General features: G+C 40.0%; 1 protein-coding gene and 1 long non-coding RNA gene across 3 annotated transcripts in view; one reads left to right on the forward strand and one right to left on the reverse strand.

Annotated features, from left to right (window-relative positions):
- Positions 1 to 12,362, forward strand: part of cdk19 (cyclin-dependent kinase 19) — a 269,271-nt gene extending 256,909 nt beyond the window's left edge. For both annotated transcript variants that reach the window (XM_041187628.1, XM_041187629.1), the window contains one exon: positions 3,236 to 12,362. In XM_041187628.1, coding sequence (XP_041043562.1) covers positions 3,236 to 3,332 — 97 coding nt within the window. In that variant the 3' untranslated portion in view covers positions 3,333 to 12,362. The remainder of the gene's footprint in view (positions 1 to 3,235) is intronic.
- Positions 1 to 17,847, reverse strand: part of LOC121277878 — a 58,960-nt gene extending 41,113 nt beyond the window's left edge. The window contains exon 1 of the long non-coding RNA XR_005942995.1: positions 17,639 to 17,847. This is a non-coding gene — a long non-coding RNA (uncharacterized LOC121277878). The remainder of the gene's footprint in view (positions 1 to 17,638) is intronic.
- Between the last annotated feature and the right edge of the window lie 639 nt (positions 17,848 to 18,486).

Genomic DNA, 18,486 nt, shown 5'->3' on the forward strand with positions numbered 1-18,486 from the left:
AAAACAATGGATGGAAATACATTTAAAATAATGGAAATAGGTGGGAAGAGAAAAATCTATATATAAATTATTGGAAAATACAAAAAGGAGGGGGAAAATCGGAAAGGGGGTGGGGATGGAGGAGAGAGTTCATGATCTAAAATTGTTGAACTCAATGTTCAGTCCGGAAGGCTGTAAAGTGCCTAGTCGGAAGATGAGGTGCTGTTCCTCCAGTTTGCGTTGAGCTTCACTGGAACAATGCAGCAAGCCAAGGACGGACATGTGGGTATGAGAGCAGGGTGGAGTGTTGAAATGGCAAGTGACAGGGAGGTCTGGGTAATGCTTGCGGACAGACCGATTTTGTTTTTTCCAATAATTTATATAGATTTTTCTTTTCCTACCTATTTCCATTATTTTTAAATGTATTTCCACCCATTGTTTTATCTCTACCTTTTAGCCTTTTTTGATTCCTTCACACCACCCCAACCCCACTAGGGCTATCTGTACCTTGCTCATCCTGCTTTCTACCCTTAATTAGCAAATTTCTTTAGATTATATCACCACCTTCAACACCTCTTTGTCCTTTTGTCTGTGACATATTTTGGTTATCTCCAACCATCTCCGGCCCTCTATCCAGCTCTTCTTGTCCCACCCCCACACCCCCCCCCCCCCCAACCCCCACACCCCCCACCCTTAAACCAGCTTATATTTCACCCCTTTTCTATTTTTCCTTAGTTCTGTTGAAGAGTCATGCGGACTTGAAATGTTAACTGTGTTCCTCTCCACAGATGCTGCCAGACCTGCTGAGTTTTTCCAGGTATTTTTGTTTTGGATTTCCAGCATCCGTAGTTTTTTGCTTTTAACCAAGTTACATGCCTGAATTGCTAATATGTGCTTCCATTAAACAAAACACTGGCCAAGATTTTAACTCATTCAAAACCCAGCCACTTACATAGAGTTAAAATCACACCCTCTGTGCCTGGAGCATCAAATTGTAAATATAACCAACCCTATATTTCTACCATATCTTTTAAAAATTCATCCCAGTGTTTCTCCCCTATCTTCATAGCAATGTCCCATCTCTTTGAGCCTCCAGTTGGCTAGTTTCTCAGGGAATCTTTAGTTTAACGTATTTTCACCTTTGTCTTTCCTTCTTGCTATCAAACACATATATTTCAGATTTTGTTTCACTTCCAGCTGCAGAATACAAATTTCCAGTGTTCTAGTTGTCTATGTCTGTGTGTGTGCCTGTGTGCGTGTCTGTGACTGGCGCTGCTAATAGCCATATCTCAAAGAAGTTAATTGTATGCCTGGGTGTGGTTGCAAGGCTATAAACTAACTGAGGTACTCAGAAGGCGCAATATATGAATAAAGATTGAAACCTTCTTCTAAACTGAAGATTAGGTTAAAGTTCTGCTATCTTGTTTTTTTTCTAGTGTGAATGGTTTCCAACGTTCATAGAGTAAAATGTTTACTTCTTTGAACTTTAAGGGCTTCTTATTTTGGGGAATATTTAATATTCATGCAGTTCTAAATGAAATTCACAAAAGTGTAATCACTGCATGGGATACCATTCACCATTGGAAAACAAAAGTAGATGAAGGGAAATTTCTATATTTGTGTTAATTTAATGCCAGTAAAATGCCAGGTTGATAAATTGACAAACTGCCACTTTATCTATTATATCAGTGCATCTTAACAACTAGAGTCTATCTGTCTTTAGACAGTAGCTGACTCCCACATTTCTATTTATGCTATTACGACATCTTGAACTTACTACATGCACAGATTTGCATCAAATGTATATGTAATATTTCTGCCTGACTCTTCACTAGGAGCCCATTTGTGAAACTGCAGGTAATTAAATTGAATGTTGACTTAATTCAAGTACTGCCTAAAAGCCAGGTTCACAATTATGTAGCTAAATCTTCTAAAACAAAGTGCCAAGAGAAATGAGAAGCAGAATAATTATAGAAATACATCCACTATTTATTGACTATTTTGGAATGGTGTCATATAAGGTTTAAGAAACAATTGATCCAAGCAGTCAGTATCAATGATTTGCATTATTTGATAACTTTAGAATAACTGTATAAGGCAACATACCTTATTTTCACCTCCATTGTTTGATAATATTGACCTAAAGGCTGCAGATGATATTTCATCTGGTCACAGTCCTGTAATTATGTTCATATAGAATAAAGCATTTCTGCCATCTTCAGCAACATTTTATTCAGTTTTATTTAATTATTTCAAATATTGTAAATTCAGTTAATTCACATTAACAGTTGATTCATGTTAACTGTCCATCATTTTGTTAATCAGTTCTCTAAAATTAATAGCCAGAAAGGGCTTCTGGTCCTTCTCATGTTGATTTATTCATACTATTAGTAAAAAGACATGGGAAGATATACTTCAAAAGTAATGTTAGCTATTCCTCATTTACCCAATTCCAGTATGTAAATACACCAGTTCCATACCGGATTAAAGTTCAGAAAGATGATTATAGCATGAGGTGGTCAATTACCAAGTGTTTTAATCAGCTTCCAGCTTCCATGCACCATTAACTCATTAATGAGATTGTAGATCAGGCCTTTGATAGATCAATCTGACAGAGTGTGTTACTTTCTGATTTTTCTACTGTTCAGGTCAAATGTGGATCTTTGCTGAGAATTTGTGATCAGCAAACAATGTAATCAATAGATTTTATTAACTATTTTCTGATAGTTTGTGATCTTTTCAAAATATTATTAGAAACATTAAGAGGCATTTTGATTATCAGCAGGCCTATCTTTGATGAAGAAACAAACTTAATTTGAAAATTAATCAGCAGCATTTCAAACTACTTAAAAGACAATTTCAGACTGCTCAGGGAACTATTTAAAAAAGTACAGGCCATGGAGAATGATTACCTGTGTGTTGTCCACCTAGCTAGACATTGATACTGAGGTGAAATGTTTGACAAGATGCAACAGTTAGGAAGACATGTTGAACTATTCCTACTGTGCATCATACTTTGTAGTGCAAAGACTTTGCTGCATCTGCAAATATTTACATTATTCTGTAAGCTGTCTTTCCTGCTTGTAACATACTTTTTAAAATCCATCACTATTCTCAAAAGGGCTTGTGAATTAATAAACTCCAGTTGATAAATGTTGCAGTATGTTCTGATGAAGGGTCATCACCACCTGAAGCGTTAACTCTGTTTCTCTCCACAGATGCAGAGTATTTCAAGCATTTTCTCTTTTTATTTCAGATTTCCAGCATTTGCAGCAGTTTGCTTTTGTGTTGCTGCAGGATGTCTGTTCCTTGCTGCACTTTCGACATATGTTCAAAAGAGTGAATTGAAGTAGAATTGTATGCCTATTATTTAATTCAAATTATCTCAATTTTAGCCAATAATTTTCCACTTCACTGTGTTCTTTACATTGCTTACTTCAACTTCATTTTTAGGGATGGTGGTGTAATGGTAATGTCACTAGAATGGTAATGTAGATGCCCAGGCCAATGCTTTTAGGAAATGGGTTCAAATCCACCCAAGGCAGCTGGTGGGATTTAAATTCAGTTAACAGATTTGGAATATAAAGCCTGTCTCTGTGAAACTATCATCAGTTGTCATAAAGACCCATCTAGTTAATGTCCTTAAGGGAAGGAAATCTGCCATCCACCACCCTTACCTGGTTTGGCCTGGCCTACATCTGACTCCAGACCCAGTAATGTGGTTGACTCTTAACCGTCCTCTGAAATGGCCCATCAAGTCCCTCAGTTTCAAGACCAACAAATGCTGTCCTTGCCAATGACACCAACATCCAATGAATAAAGAAAAAATATTGCTTGATAATTCAAACTTTATTAGCACAACAAATGACTGAACTATTAGGATTAGATTATAGTTACAGTAATCTGTTTGCTGTTGTCTTTACTGATTTTACTGGTCTCTCTACTGATACTAAGCATCCTTCGATAATCAGCAATGTGAAGCCATGTTTTCGATCTTCTTCCTCCTTATAAGTTAGAAAATGAAAGAATAATGTAATGTAGGCTGTACATTTAATCTGATTTCTCAACCTGAACCCTTGGGTACAATTTAATGCCCCCCCACCGCCCATTGGATGCAAATTCCAAGACGGAGGGCTTATTGTTGTTTAATCTGGCTTGATTAAGTCCAGGGTGGTAAGCCTGATGTTCAACCAGCAGTGATCGGGGTCTCACCAGGCAGGGAGACCAACAAGCAAACCCTGTCAAGGTTGCTTGCAGCCTAGTGGGGAGGGGTCCCTCGTTCAAAGGTATTCCGCGCCTGATTGAGGGACCCAGCATTGGGAAGGGGGCTCACTGATAAGTTATACCCCTGCCCTTTCCTGAAACCCCCCCCCTTTCCCAGCGACCCCCATCCCACTGTCACTTACCTTTCTCCAGGGATCCCATGATGAACGCTGATGAAGGTTGATGATGATCAAGTGAATTACCAACAGCAGCCACTGCACCAGTGAGGGAGGAGGTGGTGGGGTGGTGGGGCCGGGTTAGAAAGGCCGGTGGCGGACTGGCCTCAGATTTTATGAGTCCCTAGCCTTCAAAGCCGCTGGCCAGAGGGCTGTTAAATTCGGCCACATGATTGATCCAGTATATTTTGTGCCCCTGCAGCAACATTGATTAAAAAAAGCTGCATATAGCTTTGTGTTGGCTATCCATTTTAAATCGGGTTTTTTTTTAAAAATCAACTTTTCTCAAGACTCATATGGTTCTTCAGGGACATGTGCAACCAAGTGCATTAAATTTGTGCTGAAATAAGTTACTTAATGGTGCTTAAAGAGTTAACTGATTACAAACACAATCGTCCAGATACTTAGATTCTTGCACTAACAACTTTTCAAGCTCGATTAATGGGATGTTTTTGCAGGGTTGGAGGATTTGGTTACACTTATGCATATGGTGTTTCATTGAGCATTTCTGCAGATAGTGTAAAACTAAATTACAGAGTAGCTTGAATATACAAGACATTTTATTTTTTGGTTTAATCCTACTGGACATGTTAGAATTTAAACATAAACTACCCATTTCAGTGGATCACAAGAACTAGTGAAACTACGAGCAACTTGGACCTAAATTTTCACAAGTTTCTCATGCCATAACTTTGGCAAGAAATCAGCTGGACCACTTGAAAAGCAATGTAAACGGCCATTTGGATTATTTGTCCAGATGTTCTGGTAGTCTTCCGCCAGAGAATCCCTGTGGAAATTTCAGGCTTCCTATCATTAAATGTTGTTATCAAATAATTATGGTAACATTGTGTTATAAAATGTGCTTTTTTTAATATTGTCTCAAGCAGTGAAAAAAAATGCTGTTTATTTTCCTCCCATGATCGAATATAAACTCCATATATAATTCTTTTATTCTTTTGTTTTATGAGACCTTTTTACGTTTTCGAAATTTAGTTTTAACTTTTAAAAATGCAAAGTGTGAAAAGCGATATCTACAGTACACCATTTAAAAAATCAAACCATTGCAAAAAATTATGATTAGCCTCACCACTTTTTGTTTTCGTTGAGAGGACGAAGGAACATATTTATAAGCACTTGAGATTGATCAGTAGTTGGCTTCACCCAATAGTGCAATAGGAGGAAACATGACTATTTTCTTTCGACTGGATAGTTATTGCAATGGGTTTGGATATATCTGGCTCTGACAGGTATGGAGGCGCCCAGAATTTTAGAAAGAACTCCACAGTTGAAACCAGTATTGAAGCTGGATAGGAGCAGGGATGGAGACTGTTACAATTAGAGGAGGGGTTAGATTCTTTAGTGCTATGACAGTTGAAGCAATGTGGAACCCAGAAAGTAGATTTGTTCGAAGGCAGTCCTAGCACAATGTCCAAGAGGGAGTCCAGAGTACTGTAGTACCAAAGTAAAGCTAAAGAAGTTCCTTTTGAAAGGATTATAATAATTTTGGCTGTGCTACTGGGAAGGAAAGCCAGATATAACTTTGCCCTTGCTCTTAGGAGGGCTTGTGGTGACATGGACCAAAGTCCTTACATTTTGCATTATGCAACAAAGATGAAGCCAGCTGATGTGACACCAGCAGTTCACATATCCCAGGTTAAAGAACAATATGACAGGTAAGATTGAATAGGTTAGAAACAGAGAAATTGTTTCCTTTTATGGAGAAATCACAAACGAGTAGAGATGAGCCTCATTATGCATGCTTAGCTGAGAGCCCAAATTTCCATAAAGTCTTTATTGAAACAAGTGCACAGAAGAAGGGAAAGCATTGCTTGATTGATTAATTTACAAGCCTTTTTTCAGTGACCTATTTTGTCTCTAGATCACTGTTTAGTTACACAAGATAAAGTGTTGTTGAGTGCTTATTGTTTCTGTTTTGATACTTTAAAGATCTGATTGATTGACATTTTTATAGGGTTATTGCAGCACCAGTTTTCTAAAAGCTTTTCCACACATGCCATTGTCACTACAGGGTTCATTGTTCTGTACAGATTGTATACTGAATGAATGGATATGGGAATGCTATGTGTTGGCATGGAGGGTATGAGGGGCCATTGGGGGTGAGTGAGGAGGGCATGAGTCGGCATGGGGTTCATGGGCAAGACCATTTGAAGTTGTGTTTCAAAAGGATCCTGCATCCATATTATGGTTCACTACTCCTCTGAGGGGCTGAGAACCATAAGTCCTTGAGAAGCTGGCCTGATACCATGAAAATTGTGGAGGGCCAGGAGATGCATACCCCAACAATGGTGCCAGGAATGCAGGGTACAGGCTCACTGCCTGCACCCTTCTCCTGTGCCAGTGAAAATTGTGGGTGCCAGGAATGAGGGCGGGATTCCCAGAATCAAGTCCTATCCACCATTTTTCAAGGTCTGCGGAGCATCCACAACTCTGTAAAATTTTGTCCCCATGTAAGGAGTATCAGTCAAATGGTAGCAGATGAATCTTTAACCCGTTCCTTCAACTCAACATCAGAGAACCTTTCATATCAAAGGACAGCTTATTTGAGCTTCTTTACAGTAACTAATGCAAAAGTAAACTAGGCTAGACAAACAAAATCAATCCCAGCTGGAACACTACACCACTGAGTAAATTAGTTATCCTCTTCCCAGTGCCATCAAAAATTAGGGCAGACTCAGTATACCTGAGCTAATGTTACTTCATTAACATCACAATACCACCATAAGATCGTGAAGCAGCACATTGAGTATTATTAACTGACAAAAGGTCAGAACTTACAAGCTCCAACATAAGGTTGGAATCTTTCGTTGGTGGCAAGTGTCTTGCCTGCTGGAGAGCCGGCACGAGACCCGTGCTGGTCTGTTGGACCTTATGCCAATCAGGCAGATCCAGTTCACCAGCGGGCCACCCTCCAGAATCCAGGCAGAAGTTCTGGCCAAGAATTGCCAGCCAGTTCGCAAGCCCCACCTCCCCCCACATCCCAGGACCCAAGAGAAAAGTAATGGTTTTTTATCGTGGGGTGGGGATCGCAGTGAGAGCAGGACAGGGGGTGGTTCTCAATCGGTATCCCGTTGCTCATGCCCTCGATCAGACACTGAGTGGCTTTGCTTGAGGGAACCCGTCCCCAGTGACAAGCGGCCCACACTCTGGAGCTGGGTTAATCCCAGCAGTGGCGGAAAGAGGCCCTTAATTGGCCACAAGGGTCTTAATTGGCAGCAGAGCAGGAAGGTCAGCCATGGGCCTTCCCGCCCAGAACATAATTCTGACAGAGGCAGGAAGGCAGCAGGGTTTAATTGCACCACCACCCCACCTAATTAAGTGTACTTCCTGCCCCCAAACTCGCCACCTCCAGGAGGGTAGATTCTACCCGTTGTTTATTAATATGATGATGACAGCTGAGTGTTGGCTGGGCTCTATTTATTTGCTAATTGGAGCAAGCTGCTAATTGCAAGGATACTTGTTAGAATTAGGAAAGCTTACAGCACAAAAGGAGGCCTTCAGCCCACTGTGCTGTGATGAAGGAGCTTTCTAATTTAGTCACACGCAATCCAGCATTTTCCCCATAACCCTGCAAATTAGTCCTCCTCAAGTACATTTGCAGTTGTCTTTTGAAAGTTCCTATAGAATCTGACTCTACCATCCTTTCACCTGGTGTATTCCAGATCTTAACAACCCTCTGTATGAAAATATTTCTCTTCATTTCCCTTCTAGTTCTTTTCCCAATTATTTTAAATCCATGCCCTCTGCTTACCAACTCATTTCCCAGTGGAAATGGTCCCTCTTTACATGCTCTATCAAAACTCCTCATAATCTTGAATACCTCAATTAGGCCTCCCCTTAACCTTCTCTACTCAGAGAATAATCACAGTTTCTCCAATCCCTCTATGTAACTGAAGTTCCCTTTACCGTGGTACCATCCTGGTCAACCCCCTCTCTCCCCTCTCCACATCCTTAACAACCTTCCTGAATTGTGGAGCCTAGAGTTGTTGGGTATTATGTAAACCTCCTAGTGTGCTTAACATAGTTCTTTGAGTCATCCCAGGGTACTGTATAATGTCATTTTTAAGGTCACTTTTCCAACAAAGTGCATGAGGCGTGTGTTTGAGGCATCATCCATTGTAAATATCAAAGGTGTTGATGGGAGCTATAACTTGAACATGAAAAACCATTATGCACCACGATGCTCACTGGAGCTCCAGCGCCGATGGCGACTATTATCACAATCGGAGAGGTAATTTGGCGACAATTGGAGAAATGAGGTTTAGCTGCAATTGCCTTGTATTCAACTCCCACAAAGAAAGCTACCATCAGACTTGACATGTTAAGTAATATTGCATAAATACCTGTGACCTCCCTTCCTCTCCCTCTCAACCTCTCTAAGGAGACAGCACACTCTTAAAAGTTATAAAAAGGTCCTTTTGGTAATAAAGTAAAACCCCTCAATGCCAGGACCTACATTGGCTCTAATTGGAATTTCTCAAAGTTAATATGAAAACCAAGACTTTGAAAGATGCATGGATTGCCTTGTTAACTCATTAAGCAGATTGATGGGAAGGCCAGACCCAAAGAGAATTTGGGAAACCTTCTAATATAGGAATCCTGCTCATTCACAGGATTCTTCCTTATTTTTTTTGCTCCCAAGATGTGGGTAGTGCTGCCAAGCCCACATTTATTGCTTATACTTATTTGTTTTAAGTTGATGGGGCCTTCTCCTTGAACCTTTATTGTCCTTGTGGGGATAGTGCTCCCACTACCAACCACAACAACTTGCATTTTATAGCACCTGTAATATAGCAAAATGTCTGAAAGCACAGGAGCTGTGTCAAGCAAAATTTAGCCACATAAGGAGATATTAAGGCACGTGATCAAACGCTTAGTTAAAGAGGTAGGTTAAGGAGCATCTTAAAGGAGGAAATGGAGAAAAAAGAGTTGGAGGTTTAAGGAGGGAATTCCAGAGCTTAAGGCATAGCCACCATTGGTGGAGTGATTAAAATGGGGGTGCTCAAGAGACCTGATTTGGAGTAGGCAGATATCTTCAAAGGCTGTGGGGCTGGAGGAGGGTACAGAGATGGGGAAGGGTGATGCTTTGGGCAGATTAGAAAACAAGGATGAGAATGTTAAAATGGAGGTGTTGCTAGACCAGGATAGGTCAGCGAGCACAGCTGATGGCTGTGTTAGGTAGGGAATACTAGGTTATTGACTTAGTGTTATGATCCCAGCTGATGTTAATATTGGACAAGTCAGATCCCAGAGTGAAACCTGGTTTGGTAGATCCTAACTTTGTTTTTTTTTTTGAAACCGTGGAGGTCAGTTACTGAACGGATTCACAAGAGTCTGCCAGTAAACTGTTAACACAAAGAATAAAATCTTTATTAAACAAGAAAAAATGAACTATATTGCACTGTACAAAAAGGTTGGAAAATGATTCAAACTCACGCTATGCCTTTTATTCCAGCAACCCTTACAGACACAAAATCCCAGCGAAGATTTACCACTGTCTCAACACCAAGGTTTCTTGCTTGGGTCAGCCCAGTTTCAAACAGTTTACTTCCGGCAGACTGCTGTGCATTCACTAGATGCTTTTCCTCAGCTGGTATTTTTGCCTGAGACACCCAAAACCTGCAATCTAAACTCACTATTACTTCTACTTCAGACCAAACACATGAGTTCCCTAAACTCAATTCCCCAGCAGACTTGCAGGACTTATTATTAGAGAGATTAGACCTTCAGCCTGCACTCTCTAGTATTCACCCACTAATTGACTGCCCTTCTGAATTTCCCATCTCTCTGAGTGTCTCTGGATCCCTGTCACGAAGCAACAGCACACGTTTTTCTACTTTTTTAAAACTTCACTAAACTACTAATGCCTTGATAACCCATCGCTTCACTTCAAGAGTTGTAAAACCTCATTAAAAATGCATGCATACAAACAGGTTCCCAGACTTTCCGGTACCCAACTCACAAAAACCTTTTAATGAAACTAAAACCAGGTTTCACTTTACTTAACACCCAAATACAAAATATAAATTAAACTTAAAGCTATACATTGTTCATAACACTTAGTGACAAGGAAAGAACAGCGATGTATGTTCAAGTAAAGAGGAAGTGTGCCTTGGAGATGATGGTGTTCCATGCATTGTTCTCCTTAATGCTGGAAATTGCAGAGAATGGAGGTGCTGTTGAAGTGACCACAGTGAGTTGCTTCAGTGCATCCTGTAGATGCTACAGTCATAATGCTTTGGTGATGCAGGAGTCGGTTATGGTTTATTACCCCAGTGACAGGGGTGTTAATACCCTTGGATGTTGTTGAGCTTCTTGTGTAGTGCTGCACTCACCAATCCAGGTGCTTGGTGAGTATTTCCACTGTCTAACTTAAACCTTGTAGATGGTGGAGAGACATGAAGGGTCAGGAGTATCTAGCCTGTGCCTTGCTCTTGTAGCCATGTTCATAGGTCTACATAAGCTTCTTTTCAATGGTGATCTCCAAGATGTTGATGCTGGGGAATGTAGCAATGCTGATGGTACTGCAGACTGATTTCAATTTGTTCAAGACGGTCATTACCCAGCAGGTGATGGGTGCCAATTGGCTGCCTTAGCTTTATCCTACTTTTTGTGAATAAGACATGCCTTTGAAATCTTCCACATTGTCAGGTAGGTGCAAGTGTCATAGCTGTTATGGAACAACTTTGTCAGAAGAACAGTTAACTCTGGTGCCACATGTTTTCAGCACTACAGCCAGGATGTTGTTAGGGCTCAAAATCTTTACTGTGTCCAGTGAACTCAGCTACTTATTAATGTCACGTGGAATGAATCAAATTGGAAAAATGCTGGGCATCTTTAATGGGGAACTTGGGATGGGGAGGGGGGCTGGGGGGCGGCCACATAAGATCATTCATTTCACAACTTATCTGAAGATACTTGTAAACACTTTAGGTTTGTCTCTGCTACTCATGCTGGGCTCCACCAGTGTTGAGAATGGGAATGCTCATGGAATTACTTCCTCCTGCGAGTTGTCTTGTTGTCCATCACCAATCTCAACTGGATGTGGTAGGGATCTACAGTAATCTGCTCTAATTCATTGGTTGTGAAACTATTTAGCTCCATATATAGCCTGTTATCTTTGGTCTTTAATATGCAGGTTAACCCTGGTGTAATAGTTTCATTAGGCGGATACCTCATTAAGGATTGACAGGTTACATTACTGAGGCGATGAGCTCAATTTTACATCTTTATGAATGCAACATTTAGCATTTGATGAGAGATTCCATTAGGAGTCTGGTAGAGCAAACAACGAGTTACCTTATCAGCAACATTGTATTGTAATGCTGCAGTTATATTTACCTTACAGTGTGAATCAGTGTGCCTTGGTCTAAATATTGTAATGCCAAATGGGTTGTATTTGCTATTTACCTTCTCTGTATTGGCGAAACAGTCACACATGGGAAAGGGACATATGTAATGCATGTTGTCACACATTCTGTGTATGTTTGTCAAATCATGGTGGTGGGAATGTTTCATAATTCTGAGAACTCGCAGCCTGTGTCACCAGCCAACATAATTTGACCTTATCGACCAGTCCAACTACTGGCAGTCTGAGGAATCTCATTAATATCAATAAGTAAGTGTAATGGTAACACTAAAATGCACCATAATGTTGTGACATGCAGTCAGCTCTGGGATACCATGTTAGATTGGATTTGTAGATGCTGGGGGTCAGTGGAAACTTTCAAGACTGAGAGCCATAGATGTTTGCTGGGGCAGGGTATCAAAGGATATGGAGCAAAGGCAGGTAAATGGTGTTGAGGTACAGATGATGGAACAGGCTTGAATCCTGTTCCTATTAGTAGGTCTTGTTTCTTTATTTATTCATTCATAGGATGTGGGCTTTGCTGGCTGGGCCAGCACTTTTGCCCATCTCTAGTTGTCTTGGAGAAGGTGGTGTTGAGCTGCCCTCTTGAACCACTGCAGTTCATGTGGTGTAGATACACCTACAGTGCTGTTAGGAAGGGAACTCCAGGATTTTGACCCAGCAACAATGAAGGAACGGCGATATATTTCCAAATCAGGATAGTGAGTGACTTGGAGGGGAACCTACAGGTTCTGGTGTCCCCATCTATCTGCTGCCCTTGTCCTTCTAAATGATAGTGGTCATGGGTTTGGAAGGTGCTGTGTAAGGAGCCTTGGTGAATTCCTGCAGTGCATCTTGTAGATGGTACACACTGCTGCTATTGTGCATCAGTGGTGGAGGGAATGAATGTTTGTGGATGTGGGCAGGTTGCTTTGTCCTAGATGATGTCAAGCTTCTTGAGCATTGTAGGAGCTGCACTCATCCAGGCAAATGGGGAGTATTCCATCACACTCCTGACCTGTGCCTTGTAGATGGTGGACAGGCTTTAGGGAGAACAGCCCTGTCTGAACAGTTAAGAATGATACTGCCTGCAAGGCTTCAATCATGTTGTATATGTAAGCAGAGCACCATGGACACGTTGATAAACACTCAGGCTAACAGAAGCACTCGAAAACTGTATGCTGGTCTCAAGTAGCTGGATTGATCCAGTACCTAAATTGTTCCTTTGAACACATACCACATAGAACATGTAATTTTTCTTTTCAATAAATCTATCAAGCTCCCCTTCCCCAGCCCTGTAGCCACAACTTTATTTTGTTTAATTTCATCATATGGAATCATATATAGAATCACAGAATGGTTACCACACAAAGGAAGCCGTTCTGCCCCTGAAGCCTGTGCTTGTTCTCTGCAAGAGCAATTTAGCTAGTCCCATTCACTTCAAGCCTTTCAGACAGCTCTGCGATTTTTTTCACTTCAGGTGCTTATCCAATTCCAGTTTGAAAGCCTCCACTTCTCTGCCAGGCATACTAGATTGTAACTACTCACAGTGGAAAAAAATGTTATTTCCTCATGCCTGTGTCCTCTGGTTCTTGACACTTCTGTCAATGGGAACAGTTTCTCTCAATCTATTCTGTCTGGACCCCTCATGATTTTGAACACCTCTTTCAAACAGAAACATAGAAAGATTTGTAGCACAGTAGAAAGTTATTCAGCCCATGGTGTCTGTACTGGCAATCTCCTCTCAAACTTCTCTAAAGAGAACCTCCCCAGCTTCTCCATCTACCACACAATTGAACACCCTCATTCCTAGAACCATTCTTGTAAATCTTTTCTGCAGCTTCTCTAAACCTGTCACATGCTTCCTCAAGTGTGGTGCCAGAATTAGACACAATACTCCAGTTGAGACTGAGCCAGTGTTTATAGGAGTTGGCCATAACCTCCACTTTTGTACTCTATGCCTCTATTTAAAAAGCCCAGGATCCTGTATGCCTTTCTTAATCACTTTCTCAACAATTTGTGCGCGTATACCCTCAGGTCGCTGCTCCTGCAGCCCCTTTAGCATTGTATCCTTTAGTTTATATTGCCTCTCCTCTTTCTTCCTACCAAAATATATCACTTTGCACTTTTCTGCATTAAATTTCATCTCCCCCTTGTCCGCCCATTCCACCAGCCTATTTCCTCTTGAAGACGATCACTATCCTCCTCATGGTTCACAATGCTTCCAAGTTGCAAATTTTGAAATTGTGCCCCATGCACCTAAGTCTAAGTCATTAATATATATATCAAGAATATATGCAAATAAGTCAAATAACTCAGTTTAACAACAAACCTTTGTGAAAAGTATAATTTTCTAAGAAAATTGTTGCTGTTTCCAGGTGATAGATTGTCTTTACTTTCAGCAAGTGGCATAACAGAATAAAATATCTTCAAAGCGCTAGCACTTTGCTGTGTCCTAACTTTCAAAAAAAGAATATTTTATTACTTCCCTACTATTTGCACACAGAAAATAATATTCAGTGTGTTACTGACGCTAAGATCACACCACATGAAATTCTCAATTTCTTCTATGCACTAAGGAATTTATAGCACTACCCAATAAGACAGTTTTCCCACTTTGAATAGCAAATTTAAATTTGTTGAGACTATGCAGATGAGACTTTTTTATGATAACAGTTTTCAAATCACTGGAGGAATAACCTTTCACATGTGGCCGTTTCTCCTGCCACATGATGTCCATACACATGATGTCCATACAGTAAATTCTGCTGGTGCTGAGCACAAGTAGGAAAAAAATGTGAGATTGCTCAGGGACTGCTTGTGTCCTGCAACAAATTCATGTTTGCACTTGTGCATTATAAAGTAGAAATATGTCCCATTGTATTCCTGCATTACATTAATACACTGCTGCTATTGTTCATTGGGTAACAATCTGGTAGCAGGTACAGGGCACAGCTGTTCATTCACTCACAAAAAAAGGTTTCGTAGCTCAGTGGTTCGGTTTTAAACCTGTCAAAGTACAATTATGGTACACAGTCTGTAATTTAATATCCTGTTCCCCTGATGTTTACATCCTGCATTTCTGAAAATGTACCACTGTGGCACACAATCAAAGTGTAATGGCTTAAAAAATATAATCACAGCTCAAGACAATGCCTTCTGATTTCAGCTGTATATAAATGTATTTCTTAGAAAAGCTATCCACTACATGGTTTGAAACTGCTACCTGTCAGTAAACATAACCATAGAGCAGATTGGGCAGCCTATAATGAACTCTACAACAATCTCTTAAAGATTCTAGCTGCACAAACAAATAGATTTCCACAAGTCTCCCTTTCATCTTTTACCTCAGCAGTAGCCTGTTTATACATAACTGGAGCAGCTAAGGCTTTCAGAAATAAAGCTGTATTTAAATTTCAGGCATATTTGTAAAAAAAAACCAAAAGTTTAAAAACAAAATCAATTTAATTGCAATCATTTTTTAAAAATTAGTATTCTACTTATTGAGATTGACAGTAGAAATATTATTTTAGAAAGGTTTTCTCGTATATTTTATAGATCAGGCAAGCACTACTTACAAAGGCAAAAAAATTTGGAACGTATTGCCTGAGACAATTTTTTTAAAAAAAGTTAATTTGTTTATAGATTAATAAAATATGCTGTGTATATTCTACAATATTAGTACTAACCTACAGAATAAAGGACTTCTCTGCTTTGGCTTAGTTTTTCCTTAAAGCACTGTTATCTCTTTAATCCTCCAGATAAATTATTCCAGTATATTTAATTTTTTTTAAAGTAATTGTCGTATCGGACACTAAAAACAAAAAGAGTGTTTGTAGTGGAAATAAGGGCATGATGAACTTCATCATTACATTTTGAATCACAAATTACTGAGCATTTGGGAATGACATTTGTTTCTTTTCCCAGCTTTCCCTTGTAAAGGTTATGTGCGTATCATATTTCCCCTTTTTATGTATTAGTAAATGAATATGAACATTCACCTTAGTTTTAACTACTGTGTAATGTATCAGACGTGTGAATTTCTGAAGCTTTGTTACTGTGATTTCATAGCTTTCAACAATAGCAATACAAAGATATCATCATGAGAATAGAAAAACTTCACTGGAATTATAAAGCATATTATTAATTGCTTTTGGCATTAAAATGTAAAAACAACTTTGCTGATTTAAAACATAATGACTGTTATAACTAACTTGGAAACAAGCTCTGTAAATTTATTTTATATCCTCTGTTGTAATAAAATGCTTGCTTGCAACTGTTTCTGAGTCAGAAAGTTATTGGAAGTTGGGCTGTCAAGCTCAGGTAAAGGACCCTGCATGTCTTTATACCTTGGTGCTCCTGCTTTGTGTCTCATTAAATGGTCATATCGCACGTGGTAACTTTCTGATTTCAATCAGTGGAAGAACCAAGGAGAATGAAGGTAAGTCTCCACAGAAAGGAAATTAAAATGAGAGGGAGAGCTGCTTCTTTGCTGCTTTTGGCAAAGATTTGTTATCCAGTTGTTTGTAGCCTCTCAGCCAGGGAAAGACTGAAAAGGCTGAAATTGTTTCCTCTAGAAAAGAGGGGTGACCTAATGTAGATAAGATCTTTTCTATTGTGATGGGCTCCCAAAACTAGGTATTGTAGGTATAAGATGGTCACAACAAACACTGTAATGTAGAAGAAACTTCCTTAGCCAGATAGTGGTTAGAATGTGGAACTTGGTACCATATGTAGCAGTCGAGGTAAAGGCACTGATTCCTTTAAGGGGAAGCTAGATAAGTACACAAGCAAGAAAGGAATAGAATGAGATGAAGTAGGTTGTGTAGAGCATTAAGCACTAGCACTGAGTATTTGGACCAAATGACCTGTTTCTGTAAGTTCAACATAATGGAGAGACCAAGGATGAACCAGTACATAGAGGGGAAAATAGTATTTTAATTTTCTAAAGAAAAGTAATTGTAGCATAATAAATTGATAATGTTTTGAAATTTTTTAGTTAACAATCTATCAGCATTGTATATATTGAACCAACTTTGTTTTGCTTATTGCTGAATGGCAAGGGCCAGCAACATTTAGTTGCAACAAAATATGAATGATTTGCAAGAGGGAGTTGAAATATTTCCCGACTTTACAACAGTGACTAACGACAGTGGAGGATTACACCTTTTAAGGGAAAATGGGTAAAACTATTGGATTGTGTTTTTTAAACAGGTGCTGCTTGGTAGAGGAGGAGTCAGTGGCCCAGCTTGTATAAAACTCCTGCTGGAGGAGGAAATGTAGTGGTAAGACAGGAAGCAATGATAGACAACCAAAGCATGAGAGCATTGATTTTTTTTAAATGACTTCACTTTTTAGACAAAAGTTAGTGTTTGTTTTTTGTTAAAGTTCCTGACTGAAGTCGGAAATGTCCTACTTTAGACGAGCGGAAATGGTGATTTTGGCCAGAGGACTTTTCCAAAGTAGGAAACTAACAGCTTTTTTCCCCCTTTTGGTATTTAACTAAGGTGCTCCTCACATGGACGGTCTGATCATGTTTTGTGTTAGGATTTGTTTGTCACCGATCCCAGCTTTTAAACATTGAGATGTTTCCTGTAGCAACATCAAATCTTCACACACAGCAGAGGCACAAAGACCTCAGGGACAACAACATTCCGCTTTACGCAGAAGTGAAATTCTGCAGATTCACTGGAAATTCCTCAAAAAATTGTTGTCCAAGAAAAAGAACTAAAAATACTTCAATAAAACCTGCTAAATTAATTCACTCACAGCTAAATAAAGGAGCCACAAGAAAGAACTGTCCGTTATTAGGTCATCAACAGCTAAGAGAAAAACAGTTTTCCACTTTTCTTACCCAGCTTCAGCATTGAGATATTCAGTAAGGCCCAGCAGGAACAGCACCAACCAGCTGCAGTGAATTGCTGATTCGTACCCAGCCATGTCCCAGAAATGGGAATGAGATGATGAACCAGTTTTAGTGATGTTGGTTGAGAGATGAATGTTGGACAGAGAACTCCCTGTTCATTTACTATTTCCTGCTGAGTGAAACACGAGTGGGTGTTTAATGACCGTTGGTTCTTCAGAATGCCAGGAGGGGTGAGGCCTCATATCTTTTGACACCACACCTCGTACAGAGCATAGATATAGGAATGGACTGTTGGGGTGATAGTCTGTTTCTGTACCGTATACTCTATGTTGCACCCTATCACTGCTTTTCCTGAGCTGTGGCTATGTTGCACAGGCCTTTGATATATGCTCGATAGCAACAAGGTCTTTTTCGATTGCAACAATCTCCTTTCGTAAACTCCGCACTGCCGTGGTGAAAAGCCTATGTTTTAAAAACCCATGGATTGGGAATTTGTTGGTGTAGTCCTGGCTTACTGTTGCTTCTCAAGCTGCGATATGCTGCCAGCGCTCTGCTTTATTAGAATGGCATGAAGAAGTGCATCTCCCACATGTGCTGAAAGATCCTGAATTTAGCTATCCCAGTATCGCCCAGCCTGCAGCACCAGAATTGGAAACTTGAATCTTGCAGGTCCAACCCAGGGATTCGAGCATCACTGAACATGCATCATACATAAGGCTGCAAGGCAAGACCTGAACCTATGCTAATTAAAGGGTCACAAGTTGCTGCCGAGGGGGCTATCACAGAATCACAGAATCTCACAGTGCAGAAGTGGCCCTTCGGCTCATCGAGTCTGC

The sequence above is a fragment of the Carcharodon carcharias genome, chromosome 5, assembly GCF_017639515.1.
Source record: "Carcharodon carcharias isolate sCarCar2 chromosome 5, sCarCar2.pri, whole genome shotgun sequence".
NCBI lineage: Eukaryota > Metazoa > Chordata > Chondrichthyes > Lamniformes > Lamnidae > Carcharodon > Carcharodon carcharias.